This window comes from Ptychodera flava, chromosome 1, assembly GCF_041260155.1.
Source record: "Ptychodera flava strain L36383 chromosome 1, AS_Pfla_20210202, whole genome shotgun sequence".
Lineage (NCBI taxonomy): Eukaryota > Metazoa > Hemichordata > Enteropneusta > Ptychoderidae > Ptychodera > Ptychodera flava.
The window spans coordinates 49578695-49597658 of NC_091928.1; the positions used below are offsets into that span (position 1 = coordinate 49578695).

The 18964-nt window shown below is 41.5% G+C and overlaps 2 protein-coding genes across 4 annotated transcripts in view; both read left to right on the forward strand.

The window, feature by feature from the left end:
• LOC139140318 (uncharacterized) overlaps positions 1-18964 on the forward strand; it is a 384451-nt gene that overhangs the window by 345596 nt on the left and 19891 nt on the right. Inside the window, exon 1 of one of the 3 annotated variants that reach the window (XR_011553979.1) lies at positions 16879-17021. The exons of the other annotated variants lie outside the window; for them this stretch is intronic. The gene's annotated coding sequence lies outside the window, so the exon portion shown is untranslated. Of the gene's footprint in view, positions 1-16878; positions 17022-18964 lie in introns of those variants that run through there. 3 annotated transcript variants of the gene reach the window in all.
• LOC139140308 (soluble guanylate cyclase 88E-like) lies at positions 771-12999 on the forward strand. The gene is made up of 10 exons (XM_070709470.1): positions 771-1555; positions 3390-3487; positions 5079-5307; positions 5830-5950; positions 6641-6770; positions 7232-7378; positions 7509-7655; positions 9337-9493; positions 10633-10832; positions 11870-12999. Exons 1-10 carry the CDS (start codon positions 871-873, stop codon positions 12440-12442), a joined length of 2487 nt encoding a protein of 828 aa, XP_070565571.1. The 5' UTR covers positions 771-870; the 3' UTR covers positions 12443-12999.

The window sequence follows — 18964 nt, forward strand, 5'->3', positions numbered from 1 at the left end:
ATAGCATTATAGAAAACTGCTCTGCGTGGCCATGATTAGAAAGTGAACAGCCAAACAAAATTTTAATACATTTTTTTTGCATCCAAGTCATACACTGTAAAGGAGTAAAGTTTGCCTTAATGTCAATTTCAATATGTCATTTTAATCTGAAATTTTGCATATATATATATATCTGTGTGTGCAAAATTTCAGTTATAATGACATGACGAAATATATATCTATCTATCTCTCTCTCTCTCTCTCTCTCTCTTATATATATATATACGTGTGTGTGGCTAACTGACAGACACAGAAGAAAAGAAGTGGGGACCTGTTGGTTCTAATGGCTAATAGAAGATCTCGTATAATATTGCACTATTCCGAGACATTTATCATCAAACATAATTAATAATTTGATGTTCAAATATGTTATTCCGCTGCTGACGCATGTGTAAATTGCTCTATTAAAAGGTTTTGGGCCTTACAGTGATCTCAAGCGCGTTTGTCAGGGAGGTGTCAATTTTCTATAAGGGCAGAGTTCTGTTTACTGTAAAGGTTGTTTTTTTACCTACCGTTCATTTTAAAGACCAACTCAAAGCCGTTTCATGAACACCAGCCCATCCTTCAAGCCCTACCTTACCCATATCGGCATGGAATTGTCCAGGTCATTGGCCTCATCAGATAGCTGGTTAAAAATTGAAAAATTATTATGCAGATTTTTTGGCTTTTCTCAGAAAACAACACTTCTTGTAAATAGCATATGCGGCAGTGTTAAGTTTGTCACCATAGTGACCATTATATGTAGTTTATTGCAGGGAGAGGAAAATGTGGTCTAGCATAATACGTTTTATCGTTGTTATGAACAGTACATAAAGATTTCTAATTTACAAGATGTATGGGCTCGTCATTGAAGGGGTCTGCGACTACCTTAAAGAACGCTTTGGGGAAGACACGCTGGCCTTGATCTTAGAGAAATCCGGGCTGCACAACGCCAGTTTCTCAACCCATGTAGTTTACGATGAGCAGATTATTCCTAAGATCGCCGCCGCAGCCATCGAAATCACCAACGTTAACCCACCAGAGCTGCTGCAAAGTTTTGGCGCGTACTTCGTCGGGTTTTTGGGCCAGTACGAGTACGACCGTATACTGCGAGTTCTCGGCCGTCACATGAGGGACTTCCTCAACGGGCTGGACCATGTCCACGAGTATCTTCGTTTGAGCTACCCTAAGATGCAGTCACCGAGCTTCTTTGCCGCCGAGGAGACGCGAAATGGTCTAAAACTTCACTACCGCAGCAGGAGACACGGATACGTTCATTACGTCGTCGGTGTGCTGAGAGAAATCGGGAGGCTGTTTTACAACTTGGATATCAAGGTGCAAATCGTCTCAGAGGTGACCAAAGATGACAAAACGTTCCATGCAGTGTTTCGGCTCCACTTCGACAACAGGGCATACAAGTACGAGTTTGGTTCCACTCTAACAACGCGGGAAAATTGGAACTTGAGAAGTGACGACTTCTTCGAAATATTTCCTTTCAGTCTTGTATTCGATGGAGAAATGACAATCCGTTACCAAGGTGAGTAAGTTTCTTAGATCACACACTCTGAAGTTCATGGTCAGGTAGATCTGGCTGTCGATGGGAGCACTCTCTTTTTCTTCTTTTATTATTCTGAGCTTGGATGATCGATTTGCTTGCAACTTTATTTTTAATAAGAAACGGACTGAAAGCCCATAGAAACACGTTCACTCTGGCGAACGGCGATGACGTGGTAGACAGTTGTGCCTTTAAGGAACAAGACAGTCTCTAAACGAGGAACTCAACAAAACTGATAAGCAGTTGAGTTCAACTTGTCAAACACAGACTGTGTGTACCATGTTCAATGTTCTGTTATTGACAGTTGAAGTTCACTCCGAACTAGAATTTGTCGTTTTACACAAATTGCTGTTTGTGCAATCGAATACGCTTTATTAAATATTCCATGAGATGATGACAACAAGATGAGCGCTTACTTGAGCAATGAATTATCAAAAACTCCAGCCGTTTTGCTGGACTGTCGACAGCCACCTCTGCCACTGTGGCCTGCAGTTCGAACATTTCGCTGGACATTCGCCCTCGAGCCTTCGACGCTCTCCCTCGAGCCTTCGGAAAAACATATTACAAGGCACTTGCCACAGTGGACATGTTTTAATAGACAAATAAGACACGAGAGACAGGCTACCGTTTTGCCTTTACATGTAAATTGGTGGAAATGTGTTTTGTCTCTGTCGCAGACTGATCGAAGTAAATCGAGAGTAAAACTAACTTTTCAGAAACTTAAAGGGGAAGTTCACCAAGGCTGATTTTTACATATGTGTTAGCTTAGGGGTCGCTTATTCCGGAAAAGCCATTTTCGCCGTTCGTAACGCGATTTTTTGCAAAAACGGATAAACATAGTGGCGGAAGTTCAGTTTAGGGCTTCATCAACTCAATATATTTTGAATCATGGGAAAAAAGCGCCAAGCTTGGCGCTTTATCAGGTGATATGGCAGGGACCATCAAATTAGCCTTATTGAACTCCCTCTTTAATAATGCACCTTGAAGACTTGAAATTGAAAGCACGGTTTGGAAATGCAACATGGCCCGGGATGAGAGTAAGTATTCGAAGGGAATCATTTGTCGTCTGTCAGCTGTCATGGCAACGTGGGAGTAACCCGGGAACGTCTGTCGTTTGAAGAATGTGACGATACAGCTGAACGGTTATCCAACCATAGTGAGGGCAAATTACCCCTTTCGCTCTGAACGACTGTCAAGATGCACAATTAAGCAATAAAAAATAACTAATGAGATATTATAGCGACATACGTACCGCATAGTATTAAATTTTCCCCTAGGGTATAGTTTTATTCGTCCATTGAGCATTCTCAAAACTTGAATAACTGTACTGGATCGGGTATTGGAGTCCAAAGTGCAAATATGCTAGTTAAGCAGGATGATCTTAAACATGCTGTTGACCTAGGGAAATTAAAGAAGATTAATATTGCTAGAGAGTTTGTTAATAATATTTGGCCTTAATTCGTTTTCCGATGTTTGTTCCGTGCATTAAATAAATTAAATGGTCTTCTCCTTTGGTGATAATGTCAATACGGAGGGTGCCGGAGTCGACTTTCAGCTGTCGACCCCGACCTTGAAATGTGTTGTTGTTGATGACGATCGGTGCGTCAACATGTAAGCAAAAGTATTAAGTTATTATAATAAACAAGCAAAGCATAGGTAAATAAACAAACTCTACTTTGAAAATTGCGACTTCAGGGAAAGCCATGTTTCATGAATATATTTTAACAAAAAGACAAGTAGGCCGTCTTGTTCAATATTGCATTCTATGAGTTCCAACATTGTACTGATGTGAATTTTCCAACGTCTTTTTTGCCAGGGCCCAAGATCGCTGTAATCCTACCCAACATTATTGGCAAGAAGTTGACGAAAGTGTTCACCCTCACACGGCCCATCGTTAATTTCACCTGGGATGACGTAAGTCAGATATCTCAAACTGCCAGATTACCCTTCCAACATATAATGCTTGTGTTTGTGGGAAAGGAAAAACACGTCAACGAACAAAATAAAGCTATCACAGCAACCGAATTCAATGGTCAACTCTGCGTTCATAGAGCGCATGCCCAGTCACTATTGATAACACCCGCTCGAGTATTTTTGATTTCGCTCATTTAGTTTTTGCTGAGTCATCACAGTCAAAATGTGATTGTTAGAGGAAAAGAATAAAAATGTGTTGCAGCACGGGTACACCTACAAATAAGTCAAGCAAATATACCCTTAAAACGTTTTTTCACATTATTATCCTTAATCTTTTTTAAGGTTTAATGACTCAGCAAAAAACGCAAAATAGACTTTTCTTTCAATGTTTGCATAAGGAATTTTGTGAGATAAGCTTACCAAAAACTAACTTGATGAAACGAGGCTCGGCACTTGGTTAAGGTTCCAAGACAAGAGATTGACCTTTTCAAGCTTACAATTCTCTGGTGGTTAATAAGCTCAGAACCCCCGTAAATCATACATTTTCTGACAGCCTAGATATGGGGAACATTTTGGTTACCACAGTACCACCATTGTTTACATAACTGTCACGTGACAGGTAATTTGCATAGTCTTTGAAAAATCGGTTTTCCCTATGTTTTGTCTCAATACTTCGAAATATCTGGCTCAAACTTGCTAGAATGCAGGCTGCCACAACGCTCTTCCAAAGTGTGTCTCAGATATTTTTATATCTTGCTTATTTTTTAAGCACAATTTTAAAGAAAGTAACTAGGGTTAAATTCACCGCTCTGGAAGTTTTTCCGGCATAAAAATTGTTTAAGAAGGTTTAAAAAACTGAGACACACTTTGGAAGATCGTTTCAACAGCTTGCACTCACACAAATTTCAGCCACATATCTAAAAGCATTGAAACAAAACATAGGGAAAACAAATTTTTGAAAGGTTATGCAAATTACATATCACGTGATAGTTATGTAAACAATAGTGACACTATGGTAACAAAAATGTTCCTCTATATCTGGGCTTTCCGAAAATATATAATTCACGGGGGTTCTGAGCTTAATGACTAGAGAATCGTTACCTTAAAAAGGTCAATTTCTTGTCTTTGAACCTTAAAAGAAGAATGTACCACATTTCGTACATAAAATGATTGACACTGGGCATCACGTGGTGTGCCTTCTCGTTGTGATGCAAGCAAAAGAGTTAAGATTTTGAAAGGCCAGTGGCTGTCAGTTTTAATGATCTTTTAAACTATTTTGTTTTGCTTGTCAGTCACATGTTACTCCTCAGAGCATGATAAACACCTACCTAGCTTGCTACAACAGTGTCAATACGTTATGTTATTGTTTACATCTAAATTCCAGTCCAGACCAGAATTCCCGTGAGTCAACAGTAACAATGCCGTCTACACATGTACAGGCTGGGTTGACAAGCTAAATGCTGTGTAATCTCAACATGCTTTGGGGAGTAGAACAAACTTTACTTGTGATTAAAACAAAAATAGTGAAAACAATCATCAAAAATTTGACACTTAATTAGGGTGCCAACTTAAAATAGACATTCGTTTCCAGATTATTATCAACACAAACAACGTCTTTGAACTTGCCTCGGTCGATCGAGTGACGGCCGAAGCTGTCAAAGCCCGCATCCAAACGGAAGCAGCGCCATCAGACGACAAAGCAAAGACTGCTATAGATGCCTTGCAAAATAAAGTGAAACAGCAGAGACAGGCAAAGAATAAAAAAGATATTGGTACTGGCAGCGTTAAAGGGCCAATGATCAAGCTGGATAAGGCAAATGGTGAGAAATTATTTTAATTTTGATCTGAATTTTTGAAAAATCTTGCAGCAAAGTGCAGTCCGATCATGTTGTTACAGTGAAAACGATCACAAAGTACTTGAGTATAGTATGGTTGATGACTTTATCTATCAAGATAACTTTTCGCTTTGGTATCTGAACAGTATAAAAATGCACAGTCGAACGTTTACTCATGATAATTATATGATACTCGAGATTAGCGAACGAGTTTTGTCGACCATTTTGCGCTGCTGCATACCTCAGTCTTTGGTTTCGCTGTCCGTTCCAGATTTTAGACATTTGCTTGTGCCGGTTTGGCCGTTAACTTCGGTAACCTAGCGTTGAAAATTCGAATGTTGCTCCAGCTTTTGGCACTCGGCTGTGGAAAAATCTACTGGCGAAATCATGCCCACAGCACATGCCCATGATATGTACTATGTCCGGTCATGATATTTGTGTGTCACTGAGCAAACCAACACATGACGTCATGAGGGACCGTCGATATTGTGTGTCTGTTCATTATAGATAACAGTAGCGATGACGGCGGCGACGGTGACGGAGGAACTAAACCTCGCCGACTTTACCTCAAAGGTCAAATGAAGTACATGGCCAAGTGGAACTGTATGGTGTATCTTTGCTCACCTTTGTAAGTTGTCCTGCTCAACTCTTCCCAAAGTGGTTTAGCCCAGCCCAATTGTTATCAATTGTGAGTGTGTACCCGTGAAAAGAGAATCGGGGTGGGGAGATATTAGATTAGCTTCCGCTCAATAACCTGGAGGAAAATTTAGTGACAAACACAACATTGCCAAGACTCTGATTGAATACGGGAACGGGCAGTTTTGGGTATCAAATAAAGAAAATTTGTGTATGCTGGGGCACATTACAGTAATATATGCAGGTATCAGCATTGCTTATGCTGATAACAATGCCGTAATTCAAACAAGTAGATTGTGGAAAGTGGTCCTCACGCCACAAACAAATTAGAGGAAGTTAAGAGCCGAAGGTCGTCCCGTCCGCATGGCTTTGATAGATCGCTTAGTGTAGTACCTGCCCGGAGAAACTCCCTTGGCCGGCGAAGTTTGGAGGCAAGGCAGTTATACCGACTTGAAGTTTTCTAATGGGAATAGCTTTTTAATTCGAAAATGTATTCAAGGCGTTTCACTCTGTTTCGAGTTTTGGAATTACATCGCCGTTATCTGACACATTAACCTCCAGTCATGCAAACACTACATAAGAATGGATCAACCGCAACTTTTTTTAAAGTAGTACAGACTCTGTCACATCTCGAATACTGCGTTAACAAAATACCATTCGTTTGTACATTTGTTCCTTTAAGGATTCCAAACTTGGACGCTCTCTTTCGTACGGGACTTTTCATCAATGATCTCAGCTTACATGATTCAAGTCGTGATTTAGCCTTGGTTGGAACTCAACAGTCTGCAGAACTCAAGATGGCGCTCGACCAGGTAAGTTCCCGGCCTTCTGATGGAGAACCTTACGTTTATGTAGTGTATCCTGTGAATGTTCTGATGATTTCATTCGGTCACATTGTCTAAACAAGATAACAATGGTTTTAAGCCTCCGGTTCGGTTTAGGCCCTCCAAGACCGGTCATTTGCGCAAAATTGCCTTCTGGGGCAGTTTCCTTGCCCGCCAATGCGATACACCATGGAGGTACCTCCATGGATACAGTAACACAATGCGGGAAACACAAGTAAGTCGATGGCGAAATTTGCCGGACCAGTTGTACTTGTAACCACAGGCGCTCGTTAGCTGGGTAGTCTGCTAAATAGATCGATTTTTGGCTCGATCTATAGATCTCGTAGTCGATATGCCCGCCACTGCAACCTAAATACCCACGAGTGAGTATTTAGCAGATACCCAGCCAACGAGCGCCTGTGATTGTAACCTCGGTTTTTCTCTGTAAGGAACAACGAAAAAGTGCAAAGTTGGAGGAAAGCATGAAGAAACTTGATGAGGAAATGAAGAAAACAGATTCGTTGCTGTACCAAATGATACCAAGACAAGTTGCTGATAGACTGCGTAGAGGAGAACCTGCCATGAACACTTGCGAGGTGAGGTCAAAGGTCAAGTAACGATTCTGAAAATCACAATATACCATTCTCTTCCTTTGTATGAAAGAAAAGCTACTTGGTAGAGTGTTTATTATTTAAAATATGTGTTTTCTGTAATTTGCATACGTAGGTATTCCAGGATGTCAGTATTTTGTTCAGTGACGTGGTTGGATTCACCAAAATCTGTTCCATGATCACACCAATGCAAGTGGTTTCTATGTTGAACAGTATGTACAGTATGTTTGATAAACTCGTGGAGAAAAATAGAGTCTACAAGGTAAGATATACCACCAGGAAAATTCACAAATTAACAATAAGTCCTCCTGTATTACCTGTGCACATTCTTTTGTCTTAAAGGGACGACAACATTTACTTTTGATAAGATTTCCATGTAATAGTTTTGTTTTCTTTCCTTCTCCCTAATGTATGTTCAAATACAGAGTATTTGCCATGCAAACACAATGCACCATGTACAATATGCATTGTTTTTTATACACCTGCGTCTGAAACCTACGGAGTTTCGTCGTACAGTCAAGGCTCGATATCAGAGGGCGCGGAAGCCGATAACTTTGACGCGGTGTGATTGGACGCTATTCGACCTTGGACCTCCCAACACCTGTACGTCAACAGATGGGTAAAACAAGAGAAGATTTTACATTTTTACAAAAAATATACATCTGAACAGTCCGTACGTCACTCAGAATATAATGATCAGTCCAAAACCTGCTGCTGAACACAATTTCTGCCATGTGCACTGCGCTGCGCGGGTTGAAGTTTCAAGTTAGTTCTGATCGCTGAGCCGCCGCGGACGCGCTGAACGCGTCTCCAGTCTGCTTGCGATCGTGCGATACAGTGCGTGACGGCTGGCATCCTCAAAACGCTATAATTACAACTTTTTCTGTAAAAATTAAGCTAAAAGAGGATATCATAATGAGGTTATTCACAAAATACTGGGATTATGTCCTCGTACATCGTACGCTTCGGTATAAGTTCCACTCTTGGACTATGCGTCCCATAGACGTGTGTACATAAGGTGTCCTCGACGTTAATATACCGCTTCGCATCTCGGACATGAATGCCTCCACTGCACTGTACGATGTACTCGGACATAAATTTCGGTATTTTGTGAATAGCCTCGTGTTATCGTTTACTGATTGTATACTGACTGGTCCGGACTGAAATTTAGTTGTCAACAATAACTTTAGACGCTGCACACACAGTCAAATGCTATATTGACAAGTTCAACACAAGACAGTTCAGCATCATGGTGTTTTCTGGGAGTAGAGCAAAACAGTCCCTCCACACTCGTGTGTGAAGGGACTGTGATTTAACAAATAAAGAAAAAAAAACCACACACATTAAAAGTTATCGTTTATAGAAATTTAACAGTGGCACTGTTAGCCAGTCAGTGTTATAAGTCAATCAGAAAGTTCTTCAAGAAAAATTTTACTAACATTCTACTAGTCGACGTTGTGCCTGCAGTCGTACGGTAATGAATTGTGCTCTGTATCCTCGCGACCATCTTTTTTTCTGACAAGACAAACAGTTATCACATAAGTTTTTTTACCTCGTCTCGGCATTGCTAATGTCCCCTAGGCTGCTGTGTCAGTAAGACACAAGAGAGAGAGAGAGAGAGAGAGAGAGAGAGAGAGAGAGAGAGAGGAGAGAGAGAGAGAGAGAGAGAGAGAGAGAGAGAGAGAGAGAGAGAACGGCGCTAGCATTTCTGGTATTAAAACGAGAGATACTTAAGTCCCTGTTACTACATCTTCTCTTGTTTCACCCGCCAGAACTGACCTTGGAAGGGTTTATCATCAAATGTCAAATGGCAACTTGCAGCTCGTTCATAAAGTCCAAATATCAAAGACATTCCATTTACCATACCCTGGTGATTTCCCAGGCCCCATTCTCTGATTTTCACTGATAAGCCGAAGTATATGATCTTGTCATTATTTCTGCAGGTAGAGACCATCGGGGATGCATACATGGTGGTATCAGGCGCCCCAACCAAGACCAAGTACCACGCAGAAAACATCACTGACATGGCCTTCGATATGGTCGAATGTATGCGTGGTCAGAAAGACCCTGCATCTGGTGACTCCATGAAAATAAGAATAGGTCAGTCTAAACATGATGTTGCTGGCGTGATTTGAAGGGGAGCAATGCTCAAGGGCAATCAATACCCCCACTGTCATGACTTTGGTTATAATTTTGTTATAATCTGAAATGACTCTACAGAACAGCAGCATTGTTTCATTTAAGCGTTTGGAAATGATAATAATATCGCATAAGGAGAAACGCTCAGATTAAATGGCAATCTATTTGTACATTGAAAGCTCACTGCATTGTCTATTGAAACAGTGACAGCATTAAGACGTGTAGAGACCGTCAGGTTGAACACTTACTGTAGTTTCCATTTGCCTAAACGATCTGAAATGGAAAAGTCAATTTTCGTACTCGCGCCAAGTCGTTAAAGGGAGGGGGTCGTCAGAACTGCGCCTGTGTTGGTTTCTTGTTTAATTGCAAACAATGTATTCCGAATCCATGCACGAAATCTCGATGCTTCACGTCAACATAGCTGTAACATTTAAATTTTACAATGTAAATTTAAGACAAACATCGATCGCCAACGTACCTTAGATACAGTGTTTACATTGGTCATATGGATCCCATACGATCTTTGAGCGCAGTTCCGAAGAACCCCGCCTTAGAATATCTAAATAAAATCACGCATGCGCACACTATTGACAGCAGTAGTGTCCATGAAGATGTAAAAAGCTCACTGAAAGCAGTAACATGAAAGCTTATGAAGTTTTGATGAAACTTCCCATTGGACACCTACGTTTTGTGTGATATAAATACGTCATAAGTTCGCACAGTGTACTTACATCCAAATTTTCCGAGGTAATGTTTATGTAATGTCAATTTTAAAGGTATACAGTCTCCTGCAATCTAAATATGCCCATATTTGGTCGAAGGGGCGTTCCTTGGTATTCAAAATCCCTTGCGGGGGCGCTGTTTTTAAAAAGCAGCCACCCGCTTAAAATCTGTGATTGGTTAGATTTTCTCTTTCCATGGTAACTGTGGCAAAATTGGAACAGGTGACAGTATAGTTAAGGATCAACGCATAATAATGCTAATAAGCTTACAGGGCAAGGAAAGCAGAATTGTACCCAGTGTCGAGTTTGAAGTTTTACTCTAGTGGAGAGGACTGCCGTTGTATTGTTGATATTCTTTCTGCTTTTCATCCGGCACAGGAATACATTCGGGAATGGTAGTTGCAGGCGTCGTCGGGATTAAGATGCCTCGCTACTGTCTCTTCGGAGACACCGTCAACACTGCATCGAGGATGGAATCTAATGGTGAAGCCATGAAGATACACATCAGTCAAGTCACCAAAGATTACCTGGCTGACGGTCCCTATGAAATTACCGAGAGAGGAATGCTCCAAGTCAAGGTTCGTGCCTACATTAATTCGTTTCCTTATCAGTTGACTATAACGGTCACTCTCTTTTAAATACTATGTATATCTTTTACGCCGAATGAACAAGTCACACTGTTGATCCGCTGTGGCTGTTTCGTTTTCCATGCAGCCCTGACGCAGTTTAAGTCAGCAATACATTAATTTTCCATTTACAACTCAAGTTTGAAAGGATCCCTGTCACATTTTAAGTTTGAATGTTATCACCAGAAAACGTTACACCCTAAAATGGTACAAGTTTTCAAGCCTCTCCAGTGAACATAAATTATATTGGTAAATTATCAAGTTTTTCTCGAGGGTCTATGGTCCAAGCTAACGTTTAAGTTTTACAGTAACCTTTCGGTCTTGACATTAAATAAAGATTAGTAACACTGAAAAATCTTGTACCAAGTTTTTCAAAAATTCATGTCGGTATTGCCCGTTGAAAGGTTGACGGAGATGATCGCATATTGTGGAGAAACAAACTCATGATTGATAGAAAGTTTTCTCTGTGATATACGTCAACGTTCGCCGAAGGACACATTTCACTGTCTCCTAGCCGTTTGTCTTTAATGTTGTTATCACCTAACGAACATGCTACAGTACTTTGACCAATCTCAGGTGATCAAAACGGAAATTTATTAAATAAATTACTCTGGCGTAATTACTTGATAGTTTCTTCCTTTTAAAAATATCGTACGCAAAGAGTGCAGCGATCGCGAAAACGCATCATGTTGATGAAATTATTTGATGCAATTTTTGACCAGTATGATGCCAATTAATATGACCCCTCCGAAAAAATGCGAGCGCTCCCCATAATCATTCGACCCACCCCAGTTTTTTTTTTCCCGGGAGAGGGGGGGGGGAGAGGGGGCGCTGCAGCGTAACACAAACTATTAAATGCACGTCCCCAGGATTCGCACAAGGCTGGCGAAGCGGAAACTCACTCAGCGCGTGAATTCCCATCGTCAAAGGACGGTACCGTGACGTTAAAAAGTACATGTTTGAACACATCTATCCATGGTTATTTGCAGGGTAAAGGGGAAATGAAAACATACTGGTTAGAGAAAAAGACAGGCGTGCTAGCCGTTCATAAAGATGGTATGGCTGTACCGAAAGTGCCTCGATCTCCGTCTGTGCATGGAGCCAACGGGGAACTTGTAGTGCAAGACGGCAGGTCCAGCAACGCAAGCGTCCGACGACGATCTCGAGATTCAGAAGAGTACAGATCGGATATCCCGTTGTCTGCCGTCCATTCGCCTGCTCACTTCCCTCGCGACGAAAAGGTGAAGGGTTACGGAGCATCGATGGAGGACATGGAGCAGATGGTGCAGGCGTTAGCAGAACGAACACGCCAGCTGGAAGAAGAAGTGGAGCGCGCCCGCAGAGGATTCGGTGGCGCAGGTGGAAAAGTAACTCAAGTAACGAGTGAAGAATTGCCGAAACAACAACATGGAAGAGTCTCAGCGAAGCCTCACAAGGCCGATGTGGATGGCAGTGCAGGGCAAAGTGCAACCAAGTCTCCTGAGACAAATGCTGGCCTCACAAGTGCAGGTGCCAACGCCAACTTACCCAGAGCGCAAAGTGTCACCTGTGTTGTGATCTGACCGAGATAGCTGGCGAATTTCATTTTATTGCCAGTAACGAGTGTGTTGTGTTGAAGCCATATAAAATACCATTCCCCACCGAACCGATAAACAAGAATTCTACGTTTCTTAATAATCATTTCAAGTTATCATGATATTGGAGGCTAGCTAAGAAATCCGTTCGATGTGCATTTTTTTCCAATTGAAAGAACTGGGCGATTGACAATTGGATCAAAACTGTCACCATAATTGACTTAACGTGGTTGATTTTAGTACATTGACATTTCAAACCAACAAAATGATCATACGATATAAAAGATTACTATGCAATTAGGAAATGTCTGAATGTAGATCCAAACTTTTGAAATTAACCTTTAATTTTAACATAATGATAACCAACTGGTACATTGCCACTACATGACTTCAAATCTATGTACATTGGTCACACAAGGGACTAAGAAGAAGTGACCACTAGGCCCTATATGGAGGTGGCCTTCCTATAAAGGGCGGGTGTGGCATTACTCACCTGTCGATGACAGCACTTCTCTATAGTAGGCGGTACGCTGAGAAGTGGATTTAGGAAAAGATATCAGTAGCAATGAAAATTCAATATCATAAATCTTATGAAAATCATGATACATGTATTTTATTTCTGATACACATGTGATGTCAAAATAGACTTGATTCCTTGCTTTCAATTGACATTCAATCCAAACATATTTTTGACAAAGTTCTATGAGAGCCTTTTACCTCCATTTATAGATTCTGATTCTGATTACGCTGCCCATTATACACAGGTTTTGTACAAACTTAGCGTAATGACATGTTGCCATTGACCACACAGGAGAGTTGTTCTGTAGAGACCTTGAACACAAAGGATTATGGGAACTGCCACAAGGTGACCATTAGAGGTGATCACTTGTACATGTTTGACTTCATTTACCGTTTTACTGAAAGTGAACGTATTACATTCCTCCAGGTTTGTTGTGCAGACAGTACTCAAATAAAAAAAATTCAGTGTTTCATTGTAAAGTCTGCCCTTTTCACCAGTCCCTGTGGTTGACAGAGTCCGTGTGACTGTCAGGCCCCCGTAATTTCTTCTGGCAATATGAAATTATATTCAAAGCTTCGCAAGCGCACCAGAACAATTGAGGTGCAGATTACTTGCGCCTACATTATCCAGCCGATTCGGCTTTTAGTCGTTGCCATTTTGTTTCTGTGTCTGTTGTAAGAAATTTCGATATACAGTTAGATTTACTTCACTTTGATGATTCTGTAAAATGCAGTTATTTCAGCAAGTTGTTACGCATTAGCGTTATTTTTCATGTGAAACCTTGACCTGGAGTTGTATAACAGTCGTACACTGCCTTGTATAAAAGACTGGCCTCGGCGCATGTGTGAGGTGAACGCGCTGCGTTTAGGTTTCAGCCGAAATCTCGCGATAACTCCAGTGCAATAATTCTGCTACAATAGTTTTATTCACATGTTTGTATCAGGTCTTACACATTGTTAGTGTCGTATTACATAGCTGCAGATTTCATGTAGTCAGTGGCTCCACTGAATCAATTTCTTTCATTCCTTTTTTCGAAGGGGGGGGGGGGCGGCTGGCGTTTGTTTTGCACATCACTATGGCTACACATTTTTTTCGTTTTCGTAATGCATTTAAAAATTCTTATCAAGATCAAAGTTCCATCAATACAAACAACAACAACAACAACAACCAGATTTCTTGGTTTCTTGTGTCAACACTTCTGGTATAGCGTCGACAAATTTACTTTTAGTTTTAAGTTCAAGAGGCGTTTGTCTCTTCCCTTGCCATATATCCGATTCTGTATTGAAGCTCAGAGTAACTATTTTTAAACAGATTTGTGATGTTGCCCAGAATCTGGAAATCCCAGCGGATCTATAGTAACTCACGATCTAATCACAGTCACCATGGGGTAGAGTAACCGTGATTCAAAAATGCAAAAAAGATTATTACATAATCCGCGCCCTATCAATTACGGAGTTCATTAGCCCACGGCTTTGTAATTAAACCACTAGTTCAGTTGTTATCGATATCGTAGATTACAAGCGCTTTGAGTGTTCAATGCTACCAATAAAGTTCATTACGGTCACTCCACAAAATTTTGTGGCGTGACACCAAAGTCCGGACTGTGCCTACACTGGTCACTCCAGGCGCTCCTGGGCTAGGCTCTGACACTGGCCAACACTGAAAGTCATATTAGAAAAAACAGAAATGTTTCCTTCATATTGCAAGTAAAAAACAGTCTACTAATTAATTGACTACAGCTCTTCCATCAACTTCACACCAACACTACTGCAAATCAGACATGCGAATGTAACCATAATTTCGAAGGTTTCTTCGAAGCAACATTCGATATATCTGTCCTCTTGATGTTGTGAAGTTGAGCATTTCAAATTATGAGGTTCAAATTATTGACATCTTGCTTGTGCGACTTTGCGGCAAATAACCGATCGCTTCTTTCAATTTAGCATATATATATCGCGGTAGGGGCACAGGGAACTTAGTAATCTTGTTGTTGTTGTTGTTGTTGTTGTTGTTGTTGTTGTTGTTGATGGTGATGATGATGACGATAATAAAAAATATTAAAAACAATGTCTCATTCCTTGCTGTTGTTTGTCGATGTTGTAGATAATTGTAAAAGAAAACTGTAATCGTGACCAAAAAACGACCAACGTCACTCCCGTCCTATGTATAATAGGACGGGAGTGACGTTGGGCGACCTACGTCGTTTTTTGGTCACGATTACAGTTTTCTTTTACAATTATCTACAACATCGACAAACAACAGCAAGGAATGACACATTGTTTTTTAATATTTTTTATTATCGTCATCATCATCATCATCACCATCAACAACAACAACAACAACAACAACAACAACAACACCAACAAGATTACTAAGTTCCCTGTGGTTTATCATCTTGTGAAGAGGGTTGTATATAGGACGGGAGTGACGTTGGGCGACCTACGTCGTTTTTTGGTCACGATTACAGTTTTCTTTTACAATTATCTACAACATCGACAAACAACAGCAAGGAATGAGACATTGTTTTTAATATTTTTTATTATCGTCATCATCATCATCACCATCAACAACAACAACAACAACAACAACAACAACAACAACAAGATTACTAAGTTCCCTGTGGATAAACATCTGCATGCGACATAGACGACGCAACTGGTATAGGTGACGATCATAATGGTACCGAGGAAGCTCTTCCTAGGAAGTGCCCCTAAGGGACCGTTCAGTTTTTACGGCCGGGGGGGCCGGCAAAATCCAGGGGGGGTCATCATAATTTTGGAATCCCCGAAGGGGGGGTCATCACTTTTTCACTGGTAGGAAAGGGGGGGTCACCACATTTTCAAAAACATAATACCTACAATAAAGTTCACTTTATGCCATGGCCATGATCAACCCTCTTTACCGGCGGGCCACCTTCGGCGGCCCACTACAATAAATATACTTTAAGTATTACCCATGACCCTCTTAACGGGCAGACGCCTTTGGCGGCCAACTCCAATTAGGTTTACTTCATGCAATGGCCATGGTCGACCCTCTTTACCGGCGGGCCGCCTGCGGCGGCCCACTACAATAAATTGACTTTATTGTAATACCCCATGACCATCTTTACGGCCGGACGCCTTCAGCGGCCCTGTTCAGTAAAGTTTACTTCGTGCAATGGCCATGATCGACCCTCTTTTTACCAGCGGGCCACCTTTGGTTACCCACTAGAATAAAGTTGACATTACGTAATGGCCCATGACCCTCTTAACCGGAGGGCTGCCTTTGGCGAACCACTCCAATAAAGTTTACTTTATAAAATGTCCATGGACATAAGTTGTCTATGGAAATGAAGTTAAAAATTGCCTTACAGTCGTCCTTATTAAAAGACGTTTGCATGGATGTGGCTGAGAAGTTTGTGCACTGGCATCTCTGCTACACGAATAAAGTGCGCCGCGTACCGGAGTTCAAATGCAAACCGTACGGGTAAATTTGACATATGGGTTTTGGTTATTTTTCTGCGGGGGGGGGGGGGTCATCAAATTTTTTCGTCTGACAAAGGGGGGGTCATCATTTTTTCGCGAAAAATGCAGGGGGGTCTATATTTTTTTGAACACCGGCGACAAGATTTTGCCGGGCCCCCCCCCCGGCCGTAAAAACTGAACGGTCCCTAAAATGTCAAGTCTCCCCCCTTATTTTAATGAATGGGCAGAAAGTGCCCCTTTCAATGAACATGCAGAGAAAGCACTGCTCCCCTTATAAGAAAATATTTTTTTTTCGCATTCTATCAATCTGCCCCCCCCCAATATAATGGTTCATCCCCTAGAATGCCTGTTGCACGAGTAGGCGTGTCATGCGACGCGTCGTACACACACTATAACCACCGAAAGTGGGATAATTCGTGTAGGGCCTAACTTGTCCGCCGACCGACCGCGACCGTGGGCCGTTCGACACCGCCTATCAGCATCTTTTTGTGATATCCGACTTCACGCCCGTTTCCAGAGGCAACGCAAGCCCAGGGTGCTTGGCATCAGTAAATTCATAGTCGAGTTTCGAGCTTTAATTTTGGTGAGTATATGCTGCACATAGTGTCAGAGGCGAGCCTATAAATCACTGCAACGGTCCTTTACTATTTTGACTCTCATTGAGCTACCGCGCCGTGACCCAGTCAGAGATGCGAATTCGAAGTGTTAGATTTACTGGTAGTTGGTTTTCTCTTTGATTTGGGAGCAAATGTATCTTCTTCTTGCGACTTGCGACTGCAATGGTGAACTGAGATATTCAAAAACATGTATGATAGCGTATTATAGCAGTATAGCCATGTTTGCCTTCGCCGTTTGTTATGCATGTTATACGTGTGCTACCTCTATGCGGTATGTCCGCGGTCTCCGAGAACTGTGATGCCAATTGTTTAGTTTTACATCTGGAGAGATTTGCTCGGTCTTGACCGTCGTTGTTTGCGCCAGGGATTTACGAGGAGGCTGGTCCGGACACTTCTGTTTTGTGATGGTCGGAACTCGTGTCTGAGGGGCCCCGGCCGTGCTGTTTTGGCGATTCTTCATGTCCACGCCAGCAATGTCAGAACAGGACCCCCGACCCCCCGCAGTGGTCGCGCGCCAAATTTTACAACCTATACTATCTATACGGTCTATACAACGTGTAAAATAAATTCCGAAACAAGCGCAAGCTATGGAACTTGATGCATCAAAATCATGATGATTAGAAATGACAGTTGCATTACAATCACCGAAAAATCAATAGCCAATCTGTAATAATATCTTAAACCCTGGAATTTCGTCAGTGATTTCCTTGATACAATTTGCCAAAAAATATGATTTTCTTCGAGGATTTGGAGGGAAAACTTTTTGCCATAACCAGACGACGTTCACGCGGTTCAGAGAGCAAAACGGGCTGGTTGGTTGAGGAGTCACTGTCCAGGTAATGTCCAACCATTATGTATGACGTGGGCCTGACTAAAGGCATTTTGATGCCTAGTACTTTTGGAGAAAATACCCTATTGGTTTTAAAATATTTAATCTCTATCATTTGGCTTATAAGATGACCTAAGGCGTTTTGTGCGTCCGTTCCATAAATTTGCTGACCGTTTTATACCTGTTGAGGGGCCGGGCCGGGGTCTAGGTTGTCCACCTTGAGGAATTATTTACAAACTAGTCAATCCAAGGGCTATAGACATCGAATATATTCCTCCCAATATTTATTTACTTTACCGAAATAAAAAAGTACGTCCCTGCTTTATTTGCTCTTTCATTCTAGTTGACTGTCAAATTATCGCAAGTTGCACCCATCGTCCAGACAGAGGGACACACGTACGTACAGTGCCAATCATGAATGGCGCGGCGGCAAATATCTCTTTTACAACCCAAGTTCAAGATCATATCAAGAGAAGAAAACAATCCCGATCAAAGCGTCAGGTTTGTTTCTTATGATTATAAATTAATCGTCAATTGTAACTCTAGAGGGAGTTTTTTTGCAACGGGGAACCAACCACAAAAAGTACCAGTGACTTCGGTGAATCCTATTTTTTTAGGCAAACGCCTAGCGACTAGAGCATTAGTGGACTGTACAACAGCGGTACTATATAATATCGATTATATTTATACTACTGCCCAGTCATGTTCCCTAATCATTACCCTTTAGGATAATGTAAAGTACAAACTGGTATATGTACATCTAGCCCTTGTACTCCGTCTGGCTCTTGTACTCCGTCCCTCGCCTCTCCACGGTGACACACGTGCTGTGGCGTACTCAATCGCATTGATATGGACGGAAAAGCAGTATGCTTTGACTTCAATCTGCCAAAGGTTTGTGTTGGCTACTATTGAAGTAATTTGTCATAAAGAGACTGACGTATCTTTATAGATTAAAACAATGAAAGTGTAGCCCACAAAAGGAAAATTTACATGATAAAAGCGACTTGTAAAAAGAAACTGACCAAATTCAAACCGTAAGATCATCACCTGAGCTAGAGCGAAAAGTTCTCCAGTTCCGAT